A 23,420-nucleotide genomic window follows, 5' to 3' on the forward strand; every position below is an offset into this window, starting at 1 on the left:
TTATCTTAAACTGCAGTTTCTAGTCCACCTAAAGTCCAAGATAAAAATCAGTAACTCAAGGGTTCCTAAACTGTAGTAGGTAAATTGCTGTTTCAGATTTGCTTCTGCACTAGTTTGGGGTGGGTTACTGGTGTTGGCGACTGATTTCGCCACACCCATTTTTCCTCATCTTAGAATCACGTCCAATAACTGATCTTTCATTTGGTAATTTTAATGTATTTCAACCCATACTGGACCATTTGGTCTGTAATTTGTCTGTGAGCTTTGGGAAATTCACCTGGTTTCTGGCAAGGAGTCTCTTGGGGGAGAATGTCTACTCAGCGTTGTAAATTGGGAGTAGGTGATATAGTGTGACGATCCATTACTCTGTGCCTCAGTACTACAGCCCCAAATCACACATCTTTAACTGCTTATTTGCAATAAAAAACGTTGTAAATTAGCAGTGAGAAAAGTGTCATAAGATCTTATTTTCTTCCCAAGGTATGGAAAATATCTTTGCAAGGACCCTGCTACATGACAGTTCTGATGATTGCCTTTGGTTTACTGTGGGGCCATTTGCTCCAAATTAGACCAACACAGAGTGTCTTCATTTCCACTTGTTTGTCTTTGTCAAGCACACCACTGGTGTCCAGATTTCTTGCAGGTAGTGTTCGAGGAGATAAAGAAGGTAAATATGACTGTAAATATGGACTGCTGTAGTATCTAATAAAATTTGAAAGTTGACTTTGTAATATTACAAGAGAAGCTGGTTAAAAAATGAAAACAAAACCCACTCTTAAGCCTGGTTTACAAACAATCATCCTTATTTAACATGGGCTAGTGTTGTGTGTATTCTTGCCAGGAGGTGTACTTGATTTGTACATAGCCAGTCCTCTTTGGGAAAAGACAATGTAGTACAGCCATTGTAGTACTCTCCATTGAGAACTGACTTTACTGAGTGTCTGGAATCCTTGAACTCTAAGAGGTTACCAGATTAGCCCACTGCTACCTGTCATCAGGGCAGAAAGGTTAATAGAAAAAATTCACATCCTTCTTCAGGAAACAGAAACCAGCTCTGATGGTCTTTCATAGCTAACAGCTTTTCAAATAAGGACCTTCAAGGGCCATATTTCTAGCTTCTCAACTTCTAAATGTTTCCTTTTGAAAGTTTTGACATCATGCTTTCTTCCACTTAAATCTCCCTCATACAAATTGTGTTAAAGTACTCCTCACCCTCTAGAATATTCATTCTAATGCCACAATTCAAGGTGTATATTTTACATATGCTAGCTTGAATGTGTCTTCAGAATAAAGCCTGTATACTCTCAGTAGAGGAATTTCACTCAGTGTGTAACTAGTGTTTAACTGCTAAGCAAAGTCTATGTTTTTATTGTGTAACAGAAATTTCATATTAATATTTTGTTTGTATTTTAATATGTCTTTATAGATACATTTAAATTTACCTACTAATGGGGAAAAACGTTCATAAATTGCTTTGAATGACCTTCAGCCCATTAAGAGCTATATTTGGCTTCCATTTCATTAAGGCTTTTCTAGATTTGAGTGTTTGCAAGCATTCATAGTTTCTGATGACTGTTTCCATGACCATTTTGCTGGTGTGCAGGGGATATTGACTACAGCAGCGTACTGCTTGGCATGTTGGTGATGCAGGATGTGCAGCTTGGTTTATTTATAGCTGTCATGCCTACACTTATTCAAGCAGGAGTGAGCACATATTCCAGGTAAAAAAAATCATTGTATGGATCTTCCCTCTACCCCTTGCAATTAGTATGTAGATTGCCAATATGAATGTGAAGGCACTGCAGTTAATGTCAGTTCCATGGAATATAGGCACTCTGTTCAGTGAGATTTCCTTTACTGTTCCTGCTTGCTGTGAAGTAGAAACCTGTAGTAGTCATATGAAATCAGTTGTATGAAAATAATCTCTTTGCTATAGCTGCTTTAATCCTGTGTGATAATTAAAATTTTGAGTGAAAAGTTTGTTACTGTAAAAGAACAAGTTAATTTCTTCACTCACTTTATTCCTGCGGGGCACCTTTTTGTCAAAGAGTAAGCAATAGTATTATTGTGCCTTACCTTTGGCTTACCTTTGAATAGGAGATTAGTCAATGAAAATCTTTCTGAGTCAACATGGAAGTAAGTTCTAGACTGTAAAAGAGGTTTCTGGGCACTCTGCAGATTTAGTCTTAATCTTGTTTACTAATGTATCTAAATACCTTCCTGATTTGAGCATTTATGGAATTAGGTATTTTCATTTACGGGGAACTGGTTGGGAGGTATGAGAGCACTTGAAAGAAACTTATTGTTTGTTCTTCTCTTCCAGCATTTTCAAGGAAATTCTGAGAATACTGATCCTGATTGGCCAAATTCTGTTTTCTCTGGCTGCTGTTTTTCTGCTATGTCTTGTTATAAAGACTTATCTCATAGGACCGTATTACCGCAAGTTGCACACAGAAAGCAAAGGGAACAAGGAGATCCTCATTCTAGGGATAACTGCATTCACCTTCCTTATGTTAACGGTAATCTTCTGCATGGATAAAACATTTTTATACATGGGGTAGTTTACTTCATCAGTGTCACAAAAGCCATCAAACTTAGTGTTATTGCATATACATGCACCTCTGTAATTGTCTGGTTTTAACTTGTTTTACAACAACCCCCAAATGTGCAAATGATTCCTGCATTATAGCACAGATGAGCAAGAAGAGATAACAATTTGAATGTGAATCAGCTGAAATTCTGCTGTTTAGATCATGATAGCTCAGATCATGATTCCTAAACTGGCTTTTAATACAGCCAGTTTAGGAATCATGATCTTAGTTTTAATTGTAGGCTACTTCATGCATTTGAAAATAATTCAGGATGGGTTTTGAGATACTGATAATGACAGTTGTGACATTTGCTCACAAATTTCTTCTCAATACCAAATTCTCAACAGTGTTGTTACTGTAAAATAATCTTCTTTTTGTGTGAGAGACACATTTTGGGATGAAATTAAGAAAGTAGAGAATTCCTTAAGGTTTATGGATTTTGATTAACCATATTGGGTGTAGTTAATTTTCCCCTGAATTCTCCTTTTTTGTTTCAATCTCATGTTTCAGCCTTCTGAAAACCTATACTGCTGGAGAGCAGAATGTGACAGTTGCTTGATAATGTTATGGGTTTGACACTCCATTATCCTGAATGTGCAGATTGTTACATCCCCTGAGAATAATTAAGCCAAAAAGTTCCTGTGCCTGTTTTTCTAGGGGTGTTAACTTAGTTACTACAGTCCAACAGGAAAACCTGACCTTCTTCAGGAAGAAGGTTAAAAAGAAGTTAGTGAGACCATTGCTTTAGTTAGTGACTTCTACTGTATAAGTTAAAAATTCCATTGCTCTAAACAGCTATTCATATTTCAAATGTGTCCTCTAATAAGAGAAGAAACAAAACTAGTTTCACCCTTTTACTTTCTAACAAGCAAACATTACGCTTGTAAAAAAACTTTAATAAAAAACAGCAAAGAAACCACTGAAGTTGTGTATAGTATTATGGTATCTAGAAGCAATTTTACTTTAATTAAAACCATGACCTTCATAAAAATTGGCTACTTATATCCAAATTGCATTTCAAATGCACAAGGAGTTTGTATATGTGACTTTACACAGTACATGTGCATACACACACATGGTGGGGGGGGATATATTTGGGTTTGTTGGATTTATACTGCAAATCCAGAAGGCTTCTTCAGCATTTTCAGAATTCTTTCCTTTTAAAGTTGATGAATAATTTATCAAAGGGAATGCTACAAAGGATACTGCAGGTAACCTCAGTGAACCAGTTGAGATGCTTGATATTCACTGACATTTATAAATTCATTATAGTAATGGTACAAGTTATAGTCTGAACACATAAACTGAAAAAAAAAAAAAGTGAGAAAATGTTTGCTTGTTGAGTTGAATAGGTGAACAAACAAATCTTCTGGGAAACCAATCTTAATTGGTATAGATGCTGTACTTTGTCAGGAATACAAACATAGGATGAGTGATTGCAATCTAAGCTAGAAGTGTTGCATATCTTTGGAAAGGTTGAATTAAAGTTTTTGGACGCCAGGTAGGAAAACAATTAAACTCTCATGGATTCTGCTAAGGTCATTCTCCTTGGAAAGCCAAGCCTACATATTGAAGGAGCTTGTGTAATTAATCTGCAAATACAGAATTTTCTGTACTGATGTAATTCTAAAAAAGCTTTTGAAATATAGAGGAGCGATAAGAGAGTGCCTATTTTAGCATCCTTAGCCAAAGACAACTCTGTGGCTCCATTTAGAAAATTTGAGTTGTGTTTTTAAATAAAATCATTTAACTCACTGTTTGGTAGGACACATTCTTTCCAACACACAGAAGAGAGACTAGGAATGATAAGGTGTTCCTGCCCCATGCATATAGTTACTTATTACATGCTTCAGTGTTGGCTGGGTTTCTGGGGTCCAGCTAAGCTTATTCAGTATTTGGATTAATGTGTAACACCAGCACATGTAATGCTAATTATATATAAAGTTCATTTATTTTGCTTGTTCCTGTGTTTGAAAAATCTCAGATGATTAATTAAACAAGAATTGCCATTTCCCTGGTGATAAGGGCAAATTGTGTATGGGAGGAAAGAGGGGAGGTGAGATAGAAGAGGTTCCTGTACTGCAGTGTGAGTAAGCAATTTTCATATAAGGATTATCATGTCAGTTAAGGAGCTTTGAGTATGGTTGTGACTTTTGAGCATTTCTGAGCTTGAGTCACTTAGATAACACTGCAACTTGTTACACCTGCAGATGTTTTAATAAGACTTGGAGCTTAATATACCCTTTCTGTTCCCAGTATTCTCAGAAATAATTGTACTTCCCCTCCCTTTTATCCTTCAACTAGCTAGGCAGATCAGGGCTGGGAGGTGGGGATTGTGTCAAGTGCCAATCCTGTAACAGTATAGATGACACTGAGACAAAGTTGTGCATCTTTGAATCATGTACCTTGTCTTCAGTAACAAAGGATCAGTAGATCATTATTGTTCTTTCAACAACTCCTTTTCAAGCTTTGAGTTATGCAGATAGCAGTTTGATTGATTGTTTCTTCATTTGTTTGTTTGTTTTAATTGGTGAACTCTTGTCCTGAATTGCAACATAAGGAACATATCTAACTTAAATCATGACCATTCAGAATCAATGGCCAAACTAGTAGTTTTACCAGGTATTTACCAGGATGAGCTGAAGAATATGTCAGCCTAAGGATTCAGTGCTGGAGTGTTGCTTTTCCATGTTCTATATGTACAGAAACATTACAAGGAAAATTGTTTTAAACACTGTCCTGATAATGAAATGCTGTATTGGAAACCTGTGGAACAACAGTAGTCAGTTTTATTGTTTTTTAAAACTGAAATTGTGGAATGTCATAAGGGAAATGAAAAAATATAAAACCTGGGCTGACAAGAAGGACAGCAGTTACATTTACATGTTTATAGGACTGTGCATACATGTAGGGGAAAAGTGACTAATAGTCACTGCCTGATGGTTGACCTGGGATGCTGGCAGCAAGTGGAGGCAAATTGCCAGTTTGCTTTATATACCAAAAAGAAAATACAGTGATGTTATTGCAGTACTTTACGTATGAAAATGTGCTAAGTTTTTCTGCAGTGTCCAGTGGATATCATTACTAGTATTGGAATATTGTTCTTTGCTTGCCTGAAGTACTTCTCAATGGCTAGTAAACTGCTTATGGACTCTTTACTATCAATTAAAAGAAGATTAAGGAAGAACTGTAATCTCAAATATTTTAGTTAATTATTTCATAAAACAGTTGAGATAGAGTTTTTACAAGGTTCACTTAAAATTGTTTCAATTTCCTTTACAGCTTCACTTTCTTGAAATGCAACCTTAAAATTCCCTCTTTGCTCTTGAGCAGATCTAAGTTACTGAAGCCTGAAACTTCCACCAAAATTTTATTTAATTTTACTGCTGCCTTATCATATTCATTAAGCTTCTGTGATGATGAAAGAGTAGCTATAAGATAGACATCATTGGAGAATATAAGCAAAACAACTGCTGAACAGATGGTTGAGATTCACCCAGAACACATTATAGCAGTATGTATATTTATTTATTGATGTGGTGGAACATTTGAACATAAAAATCCATTATTCTAGTGAAAGCAAACCAATCCTTTCTGAATTGGAATAAAATGGGACCCTTGAATACAACTCAAAGCTTAGTTGTGCTGAGAAAAACGTGTGAATTGACAGAGTTTTTAATGTAATTTTGACTGAAAAAGCTTTCTGTGACATAGGAGTTGAGAAGAGGACAGTGCAAAGCCCAGGGATTAGTAATGGCTAAAGCCCTGTTGGTAAAGGTTGAACATTAGAAATGATGCAGAGAGGGAATACTACATGCTCAATACTCTCCAGGTTTTGCTTATGTAAAAAGCTCTGCTGTGAATGCCTTCCTGCCAGTAAAACAAGTCCTCTCCAGTATGTGTGTGCACATGTGCCCATGCATTATATATAATAAACCCTGATGCTACAGTTTAGTTGAGGAAATGTGTCCACTTGTAGATAATACTGTGGGACAACTGGTGACCAAGATGGGAATTGTAAAAGGAATTTCTGTACAAAGCTACATATAAAAGGTTGGACTTGATATCCAACCTAGGTGATTCTGAAAATCTGAAGAACAAATTGGAGGAGAAGAGAGAGTGCTAAGAAGATGATAGAATTTTTGGTTCTTTTCTTGCTCTCTGATAGACTTTACACTTTTCTGTATGTAGAGTGACCTATGGATTGAGTAGAGCTGAAGTTGGGTAGTACCCAGAGACTAAACAAGAAACAGTAAAACTTGCCTATTTTTTTTACCAGGCCCTTGAGCTTATACTTGACTTGCCATAAACTGAAGGAATGTAATTCAGTTTTTATGCTGTGGGAACAAATTCCCAGTTAGATATGCAGTTTGCTCCAGTTATGTCTGATGCTTTCTGAACAAACATGTTTCTTTCACACTCAAATTGCTCCTTGCTTGAAGAGGGATTCTCACAACAGTGCAGTGTCTTGCAATTCTGATACAAGATATGCTGCATGTCTTCCTTTATGGTAACCTAATCCTGGCCAAGGGAATGTTTAAAATACTAGCTATAAAAATTTTGATGTAGAGCTCTGTTGCAATTGATAGCACTTAAGTATGGGAAGATTATAGCTGAGTAGTAAAAATAATTCCAACTTTATTTGAATAGGCTGTATTGGATCTTAATCATCCAAAAGAGGCTGTGACTTTTAAAACAACTAATATATGATTGAGAAGAACTTAAGTGTTTCCTATTCATAACTGTTTCCTTAATTTTATTCATCTCTTGGTGACTTTAAAGTCCTTCATGTATATATTGCCTTCTTCCCTCTTACAATTTCAAATTGTTCTAAAAAGCACTGAAAATCCTTTTGTTTTAAAATGAGAATTACATTGCCTTGTTTGCTTTGCATGATCAGCAACTAATTATATTAGTTGACAGAACCAATTTATCACCTCAAGTATCTTGGAATAAATTAGAGTGTTATCACAAATGCACTTGTGTGATGAGCATTCAGACATTATTACTTCAGTACACAAAGGTCTTGGGGTTATTTTTAGGTGCCATCTTATGCAGAGAGTGGAGACTCATTTATTGTGTCTTTTGCACTCCTCCATTGGAGGAGTGGAACCATTCAAGATACAATGAATGGTGTCCATAAATGTACTATAGTGTATTCCTTCTCAATCTAAATTAGAATAAAAGTAAGTGTACTATAGTGTATTCTTCCTCAATCTAAATTAGAATAAAAGTAAGTCATTGGTTTTAAATGTTCTGTTAATATTAGTAATGTTGTCCTTTCTCAGCAAGATGACCATCTTCAGCCGTGTGATTTTGAAGTAATTATTTTAAAATATACTTTATACCATACCATGCATTAGAGGTGCAGTTTGCTTTTTTTTGTGTTCCAAGCTTTGCCTCAAGCAGTTGTTTAGTGTTTTGTTTAGTCTCTTTACGTGTTTCATCTCTTCTTCTAGTACTGCATTAAAATATTAAAGAAGAATGAAGCAGTCTGAATTCTTTCAAGTAGTCATTGTGCTTCATTTCAGCAGTTTACTTTTTACACTTACATGAATCCTTATTCAGTAAAGCACACAGGCACATTTGAATCAAATTTACAATAATAAAATGTAATTTATGCCAGGGACTTCTGCTAGATTGAGACTCTTCTCCCAAATATAAGCTTGGATTTTCTTTTTTTTCCTTGTTTGACGGCTGGAAAATACCTTGTTCTTACTGCTTTATTTCACATCCTCAATGTATTATGTAATCCTGACTCCAAAGCTGTCACAGGCTCTCTCTGACTTGTGAAATCAAATGCTGTCCATAAGGATCACACAAAGCATTGCAATGTAGATTAAGAAATTTATTTTTGTTTTTGTGGGAAAGAAGGTAACACAAAGGGAGAAACTAGATTTGTGAGTCTTCAGTATAAATACAATACTGCAGAACATTGAAATACACACACTGAATTCTGTTTGTTGTTGAACTTGCATAAAGACACAGTAATTTCCAGCATTTGGTATAATGTAAAGTTTTATAGTTTCACTGTGAAATGGTATATAAAGTCACTCAGCAGTAGATTCTCTGTTATTCCTTAACAGATCACAGAGCTGTTGGATGTTTCAATGGAGCTGGGATGCTTCTTAGCTGGAGCTCTGATCTCTTCTCAGGGTCACATGGTTACTGAGGAGATTATGTGCTGTATTGAACCAATACGTGACTTTCTTGCCATCATTTTCTTTGCATCTATAGGTAACTTCCAAGAAATCTTACTTTACAATATTTGATACTTATATGTAATACTAAATAATGTTAAATCTATACTATATAAAATATATACAATATATATAATATATAAAAACATTGCTTAAGATGTGGGTGAGGAGAAAAAAATTGTGTCTGTAATGTGAGGAGAAGAGATATGTTTTATTTTGTTACAATACTGTTAATTGACCACAACATTGGTTTGCCTTTGCTACTGCTTCTAAATGTAACATGCAGTTTCAGAAGCCATTTCAATGTTGTACTTCTAAGTATTGGTTTAGTGTCAGTTTTTCACGGTTAATTCTGAAATCACTCTATTTAAAACATGTAACTAAATATATTAAGATTAAAAGGCCTTGGTTTGGTTGTTGATTCGTTGGGGTTCTTTTAAATGTTCTTTTGTCTTTCCAGCAGCTGTATATGTGTTTTATACTAAAATTGTAGTACTGTTTGACTCAATTGATAGAGTAGATTTCAGAGTTTTGTGACTTGGTTTTCTGTAGAAGCAGAATGTCATAATATCATAATTTTGTATAGCTTGTTTCTTTAGAAATTTAGTTGGGAGTGTGTGATCTACATGTTCTCAATGCAGGGAAAAAAATAATTGAAAGAAGCTGTATCTCAGACACTACTTGAATGCCAGCTGAAATGCAGCACTGAGGTATAAGACAAGGGACTAACTCATTGTGCTTGATATCCAAAAGGAGTTAACTCAGAATACTTACAGTAAATCAGTAACCTCCTTTGGAACTGCTGCATTCTCCAGCTGTCTGAGCATGCCCCAATACCCTTTGTCTGAAGGAAACTGGAACATGTTACTGAGGTGCTCAGCTACAGTGGGTGAGGAGACAGGCCCTGGGAAAGCTGTTCCCTGTGGATTGTACAGGAGGTGCATGTCCCTATGCTGGGGACATTGCAGTGTCCAAGAGGGGGTTTGGATGTGACCTGGTGCACCAATCCAACCTCCTTCAACCCATGTTTTACCCAGAAAGTCCTAGGGTTTGGATTTTTCAAACCACCATTAGTTTTTCTTCTGCTGTTATTTTAAGTTTTTAATTGTTCTTTTTATCTCCACATATTTATTCAGATAACAGTAAAGTCCCATCATCAGCATAATTTTAATGTTTTTCCTTATATACCTGTTTGCTACTCATTGTTTCATAACAGGAGCTAAAACTGGTGGCTGTCAAAACAAAAATGAAATAGCTATGCTTGCCAGTCTTAATTTTATTTTCATTTTTTTAATCCAGCCCATGATAATAGTTTCTGGTGATAAATCAGATTACTTAGTAATAAATGTGTTTATTTGAATAACTTATTTTTTAATAATGGAAGGAAAGTGATGAGCTCTGATGAAACGTGGGCCCATATAACTGACAAGTTTGCATGAGTAATTGCTAAATGCTAAATTACAGATCTAAGTTGTTTATGTGTTTCAGTAAAGATGGTGATGGAATGGATAGTGTTATCAGAAATACAAACATGACAAGTGATTATAAGCCCAAAGTTAATTTTACAAGGGACTGAACAAAAATACTGTCCCACACTCTTGCGGCTTCATAAATTAAGACAAGAGATAAGACTTTACTAGAGTAAAAGAAAATAGCAAGACCTCAGTTGGCACACTAGCAGCACTCCATACAGCCTATATTGTGCTCTAAGGAAATTATTTTAGTCATTCTGCTACAGAATTTTTTAAAAAATCTGTTTAACAAATTTTGCCATTATAATTGCAAGCAGGAGAGGAAAGAAAATTGCATAACAAATTGGTGTGATTTTATAGAAAATGAGTACTATACCTGCCCCTGAAGAAAATTAGCTAGAAAAATCAGAAGAGCTATATCATAGGCATCTGACAAAATGTGATAATGCTTAGTTGTTTAAAAAAACCAACCAAACAACAACAAAAACCCCTCCAAAACTGACAAAAAAAGAAGACCTAAACTCTAAAAACCTGCCACCCTCAAACAAAATCCCCTTCCTCCCCAAATAAAAATTAGCTGCTGCTCCCCCCTTTACTTTCAGTTACTTTTAAATTTTGTGCTTAGCAGAAAATTCTGTGGCAAGGAGGTAGGTTTTAAAAGCAGTGATGTGATGTTGCAAAGAAAACCTGAGTAGAACAAAAGGTATTCCTTAATTTTTCTTCTTACTAGATTTCTTTTTAAAGACTTCTTGCTTGCTTTTTGTTTATATATGTACACATGCAAATTATATGTATATATAAATATGTAGAGATTTACTGTGTGAAATTATGTACAAGCCACAAGGAGAGATTCTTTCCCCCTGCCTAAAGAGAAGTTGTTTGTTACTATATGCAGCAAGCACCTTATAGAGAGCAGAAACACTTGAGCTCAGGAGGAACACCAGTGCAGTAGTATCATTTCTGGTCCCTTTAGAATAAAGGCACAAATGGAAAAAATTATCTTAATTGAAAAGTGACTGTAAGTGTGTCATTTGGAAAAGTTCATTCCTGTTTTGCTTGTCTTAAATGCCTGCTTTTCTGTTCTTACTAGAGAAATCCTTCTGGTGCCTTAAAGCTGAGCTGAATATTACTTGTTCATGTAATATCCATAGCAGTGGACCTGCCCTTGACCTGTGCAATGGTGCTGCTTTAAATTTGCGCTTGGGTGCATTTGTGGGAGTAATGCACCTTTGCAGTTAGGCATTAACAGCTGCACTTGGAGTTGCTCTCTATCTGTACATTCATTTAGGCCTCTGGGTGCTCTTCAAGGTTCTTGGCACTCTTTATGCCACCTCCTGAGGTTAAAGAGTTTCTGTTAGTCTCTGTCCTTACTGATAGTTTTGAGAGAACATCATGAGCAATCCCTTAGGGCCACATTTTGGGCACTTTCCTTCTCATTTCTGTTTTGTACCTAGTGCACAGATCTTTACCGATACATCATTTGATTTTGTTTTGATTACTTTTTGAAAAGATGGAAGGCATCTTTCATAGACTGTTTGACTGAGTATAGAATTTGAAACTGTGCATCAAGACCTTCTCTGCCACTGGTGAGGTAACAGATTACTTCCACTGACTGACAAGTTGTATGTTCTCAATGTGCTGTACAGATGTAGCCACCTGCCAGGTTCCACATTTCCCCTTCCGAGTAACTCCTGTGATCCGTGTTGGACCTTGAATGCAAGGTGCTGAAAACCCTTTAACAGCTCAGTCTTTTTCTTTAGAAGATGGGAGATGCTGACACTGCCTGCACCACCACTGTCAGAGCAAAATGCACACAAGGATTGTCTAATGAGCCTTTTTACTCTTCTGTTGAATCTGAGAAAATCAAAGGAGGATCCCAACTAGAACTGCATGCATCCATCCATCTCCTTATCCATCCAGCTCTAGTGCTTTGTTTTTCTGCATGGAGCACAATGAAACTTGGAGGTTTCATGCTCTCAGAACTGACAATAGAATCAAAAGAACTTTTCCCTTGGGAGAAAGATTTAAGAAGATTGGTTTTCTCCTCTGCTGCTTAATGATCTAGCCAGGGCTGTAGGATTAATTGCATTTGCAGGCTATGATCTTAGGTCTTTTAGTAGACACAGCATCTCAATACATAGCTAATTTGATTTTTCTGAGTGATGTCCTGTCTTGAGGATGTGTCAGAATTAATTCTACTGGCTCCAGTTTGACTCTCGGAGTTCTGATTTTTGTGCTCTTGTTTGCCATCAAGGATCTTCAAGATTGCTTTTTTGGTGTTGGATCTGACCAGGATATAGTCAAGACATCTGGATCTTCACATGCTGTTTAGAAGCTATCCATCAGATTGGTATAATCTGCCTAATGGAGGAAAGAGGGAGTTTACTAGTTAAGAAAAAAGTACTTTTTAAAAGATTGTGCAAAGTCTTGCCTGTAATTGTCCACAGAATACATACCAACTGCTGTGAGTGAGCTGTGCTTTTTGGCTTGACAGTGATGCACCCCAAGGCCTCTGTTCCAGCTCTTTGTGAACACTGCTTGGAGCTGAAGCTCTGGTAGCTTGTGGCCAATTCTGTAAAAGTGTACCCAAGTGTTACCCTAGCTGTTGACTACTGGCCAATCTGACATGTGCTGATGACACTCCTGAAGTTTTTGAATTATTTGAAGTGTTTCTTCCATGTTAGAGAATGATTTCAGAATTACTGCTGAGCTTAGTTGAAGTCTGATCAAAGCCATTGCAGTAATTTGCCATCTTCATGCACCTTCTGCCTGTGGAATTAATCTTTCTGATGGTGTTTGTGTTGTCGGGAAGGCGCCATGTGCTTGTTTAGAAGTCTGATAGCACTTCTGGCCTTATCCTGGCTTTTCATCTAGGAAGGGGCAAAGGTCTGTACTGACCATAAAAATATCTTATGATGGGATTTATTTCCTTCAAAAAAATGTCTGGTTTCTGGCATGTTGATTTATCTGCTCAGAATAGCATATGTGACAGGTTTAGGCTTGTTTTCACCTTGGAGACACTGTTCTCCAAGCAATTGGTATAGAAATCTGCTGGAGTTTGTGCTTCAGCTCTTTGGAATATGGCAATAATCTCCACACTGGGCAGCTGTTCAAATGGACTTCAGACTGCCTGTGTGCTCCAGAACTGAACACATATTAGTGATGAGAGCACTAGGCTTTATTTATAGCCTCTCTTGGAAACCTTCAGTTCTAGATCTGGCAGAATTGTCCCTCTTATCAAACATGCCATTGCTATGGGCTGTATTTCTCTGATTGCTTTTCATGTATTTTCTGAGGTCAGCCTAAAGGTGAAGGAGCACTGTGCACATGATATTGCAGTGAAGCTACTTCCACATGCATCTGTGCATATATGTGGATTTCTTTTTTTGGTGTGGTTTTCATCTCTTATTCTGCTGTCTCTCCTCTTACTTTGATAGTCTTTTGCATTTGCACTTCAGTAGTTGGAAGGAAATTAAGAAATAAAACCGGGTGTGTGCATGCTGACTGGGTGGCACTTGTGTAAAGATCTCTGATGTAATTGAAGAAGGTTTCTATTGGCAGTTGAATATGCATGCAGACAAAACCCTCTGAAGTTACTGTAAGGGATGAGAACTCTTGGTTCTCTGCAGATCATCTTGATCTGCAGCACTACAGAGAGAGAAAATTAGTGGAACCTTGTCCTATGTTAAAATAAGAAGTTATTTACAGCATTGATTTACATGCCTTATGCTTTAGAAAGGCAAATTTTTGTCCTTCATCAGAAATAATTGGGTTGGAGAAATGCCAACTATTAAGAATTCGTCAGGAGCATCACCATTATTTGATTTCACTTTTTAGAAGGTTTTTATGAAAAAAGAACGGGCATCCAAAGATATGCAGTTCTGTTTGCCTGCAGAAGTTCTGCATACTTCAGGAGATAAAATTGACTTAGTTGTAAGATTATTCCTCAGTGACTCTAGGACTTCTCCAACAAATAGTTCTTTTTCTTATGTTTAATATTTGCAGGATTTAGTTTTATGTTTCTGAGTTCTTTGTGGATCTTGTTACTTTTCTTTACATAATTGCCAAGTTAAAATTACCAAATATTGCAAAAAAACCCCAAGACAATCCACTCCAACAAAAGAAACCCCATCAACATCATAGCAATGGGTTTTTCTATAATTCCTTAATTGTTAGACCATGCTCAAGGGTTTATGGCCTTACCTGATTCCAGTCTAAGTGACTTTTCAAGTTCAGGTGACTTTCAGAGTTTGGAAGTGAAGGTCGTAGAATGAAAACACTTTGGATTTCTGTTGTAGCTATAGTCTATGCACATACTGAGTATCATGTTCCTTCCACTGTCACAGTTCCTCCCACTGTGATACCATAAAAAAAAGTTAAATGACCAGCAAAATGTTAGAATGACTGTGCATAACAATGGAATTATTTTCTTGCAGGATTTTTATAGTTTTCATTAGATATGTTTTGCAGTTCAGATTTTGTATTGTTGACTGGTGTGGAAGACAGAAAGCTTTAGAATTTGAAGTGCTCATGCATCAGTCATGTGGAGCTTAATTCAGTTGGAAATATTGCCTGTGCTAAACCTCCCCAAAGGAAAGGGCTGGATATTGTGGGAAATGCTTTTGTGATCTACTAGATAGTTAGGGCTTTAGTGGTCAAGTGGTTGGTAGGCGAGTTAAGGCTTTTTGTTTGATTTGTTTTGAGAATACAGTGTTACAATTAAATATATTACTAACCCAGAAAATTACCATAGTAAGATATTAGCCTCAAACTGTGCAATGCTGTTTTCTTTCCTTCTAGGACTTCATGTTTTCCCCACTTTTGTAATATATGAACTCACAGTCCTGCTATTCCTTACATTGTCTGTCGTCATAATGAAGGTATTTTCTTTTACTCTTTTTAAAAATATTTTAATCTTCATTAATCTAAGTGATCTTTGTGCTACGTGCCCTAAAGACAATTTATGCAAGAACTGAACATTTGATATAACAGAGAATATTACTGTAAATATATATTTGGAAGAATCTTACTGATTAGAATACAGTTTGATACAATATTCTCCAGATATTTAAAAAGAAAATTATTTAATGTTAAATATAAATTGCACATGGCAAAGGATCTATTTCTCCAGCCTGGGATTTGTGACAGTAATAACTGTGTTTTAATAACAGTAATAAAAGTGTTTTATTATAGTAAAGAAGATGCTACTTTTTACTGTGCAATGTACATTTGTCTATTTTGACATTAATACAGAAGACACACTTGGAAGTCCATTATTTTATGTTATGTTCAAAAGTATTCTATTTGATTCTGTGTATCTTACAGAGATCATACTATTTTAATTATTACACTTCTTTATTTAAACAGGCAAACAAAACAAACCCTCAGTAACTCAAAAAACCCTGTTTTTAAAGTTTGTCTTGGCAGTGCTTGTCCTTTCTTTGATTCTTCCAAAGACCAGCCAATATATCAAGTGGATTGTCTCAGCAGGACTGGCACAAGTCAGTGAATTCTCTTTTGTTCTGGGAAGTAGAGCACGCAGAGCAGGGATCATATCTCGGGAGGTAAGCTGTTCTGTGGTTATTAACTTCATTTTTTGCACCTAAATAACTTACACTGTAATACAAAATCCCAGTATTTAAAACACCAACACACTCCAATTTTGTGGCACCTCTGTTAAAAAAAAGTTAAACTGTTAAAAAAAGTAGAATCAACCCATACAAATGGATACTTGTATGTCCCTGACAGGGTTCTTAGTGCTGGTTCTCACTTATTTCATACTGTACCTTAGTATTTTAAATAACTTAGTTATAAATGCTTTACCTTAACTTCTTTCACTTACAACTTAACTATGTCAACAGTTGCAGATAGCACCCAAGTCATAAAGACTGAGAAGCCTTTGCTTTTAAAATCTTGATACAGCTATTGAAAGAGGTATAGGAGTGTACAATACAGAGAGACTACAGGATTTGAAGAGGGAAATACCAGTAAATAAGAACTGGAGAGCAGATATTGTGAAAATTGCCTTAACATTTAGACAAGCAAATACACTTGTAAACACTTTAACCTGAAAAGCTTGTTCATTTTAAATCCTCCACAGAAAAAAATAACCAATGTTTTTGGTAGTCATGAAAAAGTCCCCTGGGAAAGAAGCCTTAAACTAAGTTTCATACTGAACCTGTGAGAATGTTACTTTTTTTTTTTTTAAGATAATCTGATTTATGAAATTAGGTAAATTATGGCTATAGAGATACAGGAACTGACCTCACTTTCTAGTACTAGCTGCTTTATCCTCTGTGCTTCTGCTCACAAAAACATGCTCTCCTGGTGCTCCGAGTTTTTCATTTTCATTGATCAAGTGAACTGAATAGTGTTGGAACCAATTCCAAATAAAGCACATGTGAAAAACTTACACAATGCTGTTCACTTGTAGGTAAAGGTGATTCACTTTCATGTTCACACTTTCATATAATTAAGAGTTACAAATATTGCATGTTTGCATAGAGTTTCAAGATATCTGTATGTGATAACAGAACCAGTTTAGGGGCCCACCCACTGAGCTTGGAAGTTTTTAGACTTTCATTTTTTTCTGCTCTCACATGATTATCTAAGGTATAGGTTTGTATACCTCTGAAATTTCCTAAACTCATTCTTTTGCTTGAGACCTCAAAACTACGTCCTGCCACTGTTTTCTAAGACTTATTCAAACTATGTAGTTAGGATCTTTTTCTTTTCAGAAGATGTATGGTATGACTTAAAGGGATTTATGTTTGCTTTTTTCTGTTGATAAGTGAGCTAGCCAGTGAACTTTGCCATTATATCATTAAACCAGAATAGTTTAGAGTGGTGGTGGTGAGGTTTTTTACTTGCTTGATTGGTTGGGGGTCTTTTTGGTTTGGTTTGTTAGTTTAAGGATTTTCATTTTGCTTTTTAAATAAAGTGATAATTGGCCTTTGACTTTTTAACAAATACTGAATTTTCAAAATTGATCACTCCACATAAAAACAATTGTTTTTCTATAAGCTCACAATGATGTTTTTGCAATTGTATCTTCACACCATGTAAACAGGTAATTAGATTATTTGAGCATGTATTGTTTGCTTTTGTAGCAATATGCAAAGTTGCTTAGGAAGACAGGTGAAGTCTCTTGAAAACATGGTCTAGAAGAGCCTAATCTCCTCAAACTTCTTTCTACTGTCATGTAACCAAGAGAAGTAATGGCTTTTATTTGCCTTTTGCAGGTCTATCTTCTTATTCTGAGTGTGACTACTCTAAGCCTTTTACTTGCCCCTGCCCTGTGGAGAGCTGCAATTATGAAATGTGTTCCGAGACCTGAAAGGCGCTCAAGTACTTGATCAAGATTTGCACAAATTGAAGGATATGTCCTCTTGCAAGGAAAACATCTTCATTGCTCATTGTATTTCTATGCACTCAGAAAACAAGACCTGTTGAGTAGTCAGTCCTCTTAATAAGCACTTGGTTATAAGCCTTACACTGACCTTAAAACAAAATTCAGTACTAAAAAATAATTGCATAATATGAATTGCACACCTTTTACAAAATTTACTTTGACTGATTGGAATCTACTAGAACATTTGTTTCTGATCCAATCTGTTATTCAGAGCATAAATTATTTTTTTTAAATATAGTCTCATGCAAACTCTGTTTAATATTTTTTTGCCTGAATGTGCCTTTTAATTTTCATCCTGTTAATGCTGGTTCATCACCAGATTTTGTTCAAAAAGGAAAAAAAGATATATATATATTATGGTGCCTATGGTATCTTCTTTCACTAAATGACTTAAGTCATTTTCACATTTATGATTTTAATATAGCAGTATAAAATTAACTACAAACCAAATTTCTGATGGTTAATAAAAGTGTGATCCTCTGCACAAAGAAAAGGTTAAACTGTTTAGCAAACTGTTTAGCAAGTAGTTAATTACATATTCCAGTTCATGCAGCCAGTACTGCATGATATTTTATTTCAAATTGCAGCATATAATGTATTTTCTTATAGTGGTATATTTTGTGTTAGCTTTTGTATTTATTTACATATTTGACTAAAAATTGACAGTAAGAAAGGGCATAATTTATGTTTGCAGACTGACAGTTGTTACCCATTCTTGTTGCTAACTGCTGCTACAGTAATGGTTTACAGGGGTGTTTTCTTTTAAATAAAAAATAAATGTAGTAAAACTGGGAAGTGTAATTTCAATTAGATGTGGAAAAATAGTACTTCTGTAACCTTGGAGGTTGGATCTTAGTTGACACTATTCTAGATTTGAAATTATTTTGGATCTTAGTTGACACTATTCTAGATTTGAAATTATTTTAAGTAAATTAACTTGCAGAAAACTGGAAATGGCAGACTGGATGTGTATTTGCAACCCCATGACCTTTTAAGTTACATTTACATTGAATAAATTGTTAGTCTCTTTAAAATACCATGATATTTTAGCAAACAGTGTTTTGAATGTGATCTTAAATGTGGTTTTTCTTTAAAATGTTGTATGTAGTGAGATAGGTCTTGTAAAAGCCCATTATTTAAGTGTCATAGAGAAAGCTTACTCATAGGCTATAGTCTACTCTGTGACAAAGCATTTAAGAATCATCTTGAGGTTCATCTGCTAAAACCAATACTATTTAAGATACATTAACACTTCAGGTCAGTATTGCAGTGTCATCTGAAGTAACATTGATACCCACAAAATGGTTAGAAAAATGCATGCTATGAGGTTTAAATTGTCAATTAAAATGAAAGTTGTCCTCCAAGTAGCAACACAAAGCTTTGGATGGATCTTTGTGCTCTGTACCTTTTTGCCCTGTAGCAGCCTCAGTTTCTTCTGTGTTTTCTCTGACATCTGCTAGGCTTGTCCAGATGACACTTGGATTACTCTGGAGTGTGTATGTGCTGGTGGGACAGGGTAGGGATCATCATATTTGAGTTCTTGTTCACTGGATTTGGGGCTTTCCCTCTATGCACTAATGCTTCATAAAGATTGAAGGAATGTATGGCAAATCCACCTCCCCTTAAATGGTTTCAAAAGTTGTCACAAAACAGACAAATGCAGAACAAAAAGCTGCTCTATAAATATTTTTAAATAAAATTAATCTATAACAGAAAAGAAACTCAACTGACTTTCTGCTATATTTCAATATTTTTATTCAAAATAGAGGAGTTTTATGGTTAAGGTTTTATGGTTCCATTTAACAGTCTACTAGCTCAGACCTTTTACTCTTTTCCAGGTACCTCACTGAAATAATTTGTTTCTTAACTGTCCTATCCACTCTGTCCACTCACCTAGCTCTGTGTTTCTGCGTGAAATACAAGTATCTCTCCTAAATGCTTCATTTTGGCTTTGAAAGATGCTCATTTCACACATAGTTTGCCACCTGTTTCACAGGGAAAAATGTATGACAGGTCATGGTAGGGACCTCTGTATGGTTTCCATTATGTCACTTAGTTAGCCCTTGAAGCAATTATATGACGTATTGCAACTGTTATGAGTCAAACTTTTATCTAAATAAATTGCTGTGGGTAGTTGTAGTTCTCTAGAAAACTCTTTAAAAGTCAGGAAAGAGACTAGGAAATACTGATGGCTTGTGTCTCCTAAGAGAAATAAAATATTTTCCTTAATATCTTTTAAAAGATTTGGGTGAAAAGCTCATTTGGTACCATGTTCAAAAATGAAAGCAAGCGTCTAGATACATTACTGGTTGCCTCATCTCTCTCAGTCCTCTCCTAAATGAACTTTGTCATGGTTTAGGAATGGTATCCCCCAATTTAGTGCTCTCACCACCACTACCCTGTCAGTTGTTTCCCCTCTCCCCCCAGCTGGAAGCACAAAAGGCAAAGATTGTGAGTTGAGATAAGCACCATTTACTGGAAACAGCAATGAGATAAGAAAAACAGTAACAGCAACAATATTAATAACAAAATTGTACAAGGAGGAGCCCCAGACAACAACAGTTCCCCACCAGTTTCGTCCTGAAATTAAGAGAGGGAGCCCATTTTCCCTGCCTCTGGCAGTGAGGTGAGATAGTTTATAATAACAAGGTACACATGCCCACACCACTCCAGGTTCCACCTTCTCATGCCTACTGTGAAAAACTCTGTGCTGGCCAAAACCAGGACAACTTGGCTAGGCTTTAGGAGAACTGGGAGAAGATAAATAGGTTAGTGTGAGTACCAGTGTTCTGTGCCTCTTTGTTGACACAGATTTGGATTGCCTAGTTCAATATTAGATGTAAGTGCAAATTAGTAATCTTACCAGACATATGGTAAGTTTGTTTGCAATCAGACATTTGAGATTTCCTCATAGAAATCTGGAGGTATATTGAGATACTGTAAATATTTTGTGAAATGCAAATAATGGCTCCATGCATAATTCCATGTCCAAATGGGGTACTCTCATGATATGATCTTAGGACAGAAACAACAGACCTTATTCGTGAATGATCACTCATTCCTGTATGAAAAATGGGGAGAATATTGCATAACCAGCCCACTTAGATATAATTGCAGCTTTTCAGAAACCTTATGCTTGTACTGTGGAATATTCTCTTTCTGTGTCAGGCAGATAAAATTAAAGCAGAGTTCCAGAAGCCCTGAAAGGAAAATCTACTGATTTGTCTTTTCTGGAAATTCTTGTTCCAGCTTGTTGGACAGTGGTTCTATCTCATTCATTAATTAATGATCAGTTAAATATCATTTTAATACAGAAAAGCTGATACAGAGCAGAAGCCTCATTAAGTGATGAGAGGATATTCTTATGGTCAAGCTGAACTTAAGGGAGTGAAAAGGCAGGTCTGCTCTATGCTTGAATTGCAATTCATTCAGCTAACCTATTTTGGGGTTGATATTCAGGGGCTTTTTTTGAAGGGAGGGATTTTATTTATTTTGTAGGTGGATTTAGCTGTGCTTATTTGGCATGGCTTTCTGAAAATTTGAGTTCTTGTGTGTTACCCCTTAATTGCTATCCTTGATAATTCTGTGACGATAAAGGAACCAAAGCAGTTTGAAATCTGGCCGTGTGGGCTGTGCTTTGTGAGCCATTTCCCTGGCCCTGGGGTCAGATTGGCGTGTATGGACCCACAACCACCCTACTTGTGGCTTATCATACAGAGCAAGTGGCTTCAGTTCGTCAGTAGGAAGGTATTTGTGGGAGCTGTGAGGTGGTTCCCTGAAACTGTGACTGATGTAGGTCTAGGATGGCTCAAGAATGTGGTGATGGTGGACAGAATCCATGGCACTACATAGCTGTAAGAATTTATACTTCCTATCATTCTCAAATATGAGGGAAAACATCCTCGCAAAGCCTTGTACTTCACTTGTTTTATGAGTGGACATCCTGAGCTTTGCAGGCAGGAAGATGTGGGGGTGCCTTGCATGACAAAATATTGCTGTACGATGATGCTTGATGGAGAGGGTGAGAAATCTAGTGTGGTCTTGCCTGTTGGAACGAACCCAGGAACAGTCTAACCACAAAAGCACTCCTGGGGTTTGTCTAGGGAAGGAATCCATAGTTCTGCTCAGTAACCAGTCCTGGCAGTGTTCCAGCATGTGGGCAATGCCAAAGGTGGAGGAAACGGGATCGCTGAATGACAAGAGGCAAGCCACACTAACAGCGTTGCTATTTTGTGGGAAATGCAATAGCTTGTAAGGAGCAGCAAAGTATCGGACATCCTGTGTTGATGACCTGACAACGAGGGAGCCAACACAGCTGCTGCAGGGAGAAGGGAGAACACGGAGATGTCTTCAGAGCTCCGAGGTGTGCAGCCCACTCAACCCCTAAGGGCAGGAGGGCAAGGCATGTCTCTACCTACTTCACTCAGCAGCCCAGGAGATTTGCTGCTTGGGTTCTCCCACCGCCTCTGCTGGGTGATTACCACTGCCGGCTTGGGATTACCGACACTCTGGAGACAGTGGGACTGGGAAAACCTTCTGCTGGCTGGAGACAACAAACTGGACAACGTTGTGACAAGAGTGACCTAGGGATAACTGATCCTGCCTTGTGGGAAAAACCTCGATCAGAGAGTAGTAAAATTTTCAGTTATGGTACCAAGATGAATTTTTTATTTCCTGAAATAGAGTGGAAATTTGAGAGTTGGGAGATAGTACCTCCCGACGAGGCCAGATGCTGACAAGGTGGTCAGGTGACATGAGGTCTTTACTTAAGTCATGAGTTTGCACAGATCACAGCGTTCAGATTGCATGGCTCCCTGTTCCCGGGCATTTCCTCTGGCATCTGTGGAAGCTTTCTGCCTTTAGACTCCATGACCTCTTGAGACAATTTCCTCGCGTCTGTCATGCACTCCTGCCGCGCTGGTGCTGTTTAAAATTATGATCTGTTCTGCTTTTTGTGAACCCTTAAAAGGGAGAGGTACTCCCCAGAAAACTCTGAAGTGGAATAGCCTGCCACTACTACTATCACAAACGAAATCCTAAAGCTCAAAAATACCTGCAAAAGGTGTGCTCAGAGATTAGAGAAGTGTTGAAAATTTTTTCACTGGTACAAACACTTCAAATTAGTTGTGAACAACCCTCGGCTGAAGGAAAAAAAAAACCCCACTACCCAAGAGTTGGGCGTGTTTGGGCAGTTAGTATGTATCAAAATAAATTCTAGCAAACTGGGACACTCCTTGTTTGTGCTTGTTCTGTTGACTCGCAAGTGTTTTTCCTACAGGAATTAATGTAAAACAAAAGAGCGGGAGGTGGGTGGGTAGGGACGTGAGATACACAGACGGTTTGAACCCTTAGGCACAATATATATGACCTGGAGGGTGGAGAGCGGCACTATCAACTGGAGATGTCTTTCAGGAAGCATTTTTTTTCTGCAGCTGGTTTATGGGTTTTGTGTGTGAAAGTTTTTGCTGCTTTCTGAAAAGTTATAATGTTACAAACACAATTTCATTATCACCTTCTTTCTTCGATGGCAAATGCCTTCAAGCTTAATCAAGAGGAATGAAGAAATGGGGTTATAACCTAGAGCAGCACGGGGGGCGGGGGAGGGGGAAGGGGAAAGAGGGGGGCATTGTTATTAAAAAATCCAAAGATTGCTATTTATCAGGAAAATGAACGTAGTGTTTCATTATCACTGTAAAGCACAACAATTCAACGTCTTACAAAAAAAAACAAAAAACAAACCAAACAA

General features: G+C 36.8%; 1 protein-coding gene across 1 annotated transcript in view; it reads left to right on the top strand.

The window, feature by feature from the left end:
* TMCO3 (transmembrane and coiled-coil domains 3) overlaps positions 1-18,320 on the top strand; it is a 33,240-nt gene extending 14,920 nt beyond the window's left edge. The window contains exons 7-13 of the mRNA XM_058045455.1: positions 481-667; positions 1,604-1,721; positions 2,324-2,519; positions 8,678-8,828; positions 15,064-15,143; positions 15,678-15,827; positions 17,505-18,320. Of these exons, the coding sequence (XP_057901438.1) occupies positions 481-667; positions 1,604-1,721; positions 2,324-2,519; positions 8,678-8,828; positions 15,064-15,143; positions 15,678-15,827; positions 17,505-17,618 (996 nt within the window). The 3' untranslated portion in view covers positions 17,619-18,320. The remainder of the gene's footprint in view (positions 1-480; positions 668-1,603; positions 1,722-2,323; positions 2,520-8,677; positions 8,829-15,063; positions 15,144-15,677; positions 15,828-17,504) is intronic.
* Positions 18,321-23,420: the final 5,100 nt, after the last annotated feature.

This window comes from Melospiza georgiana, chromosome 2 (genome assembly GCF_028018845.1).
Source record: "Melospiza georgiana isolate bMelGeo1 chromosome 2, bMelGeo1.pri, whole genome shotgun sequence".
Taxonomy (NCBI): Eukaryota; Metazoa; Chordata; class Aves; order Passeriformes; family Passerellidae; genus Melospiza; species Melospiza georgiana.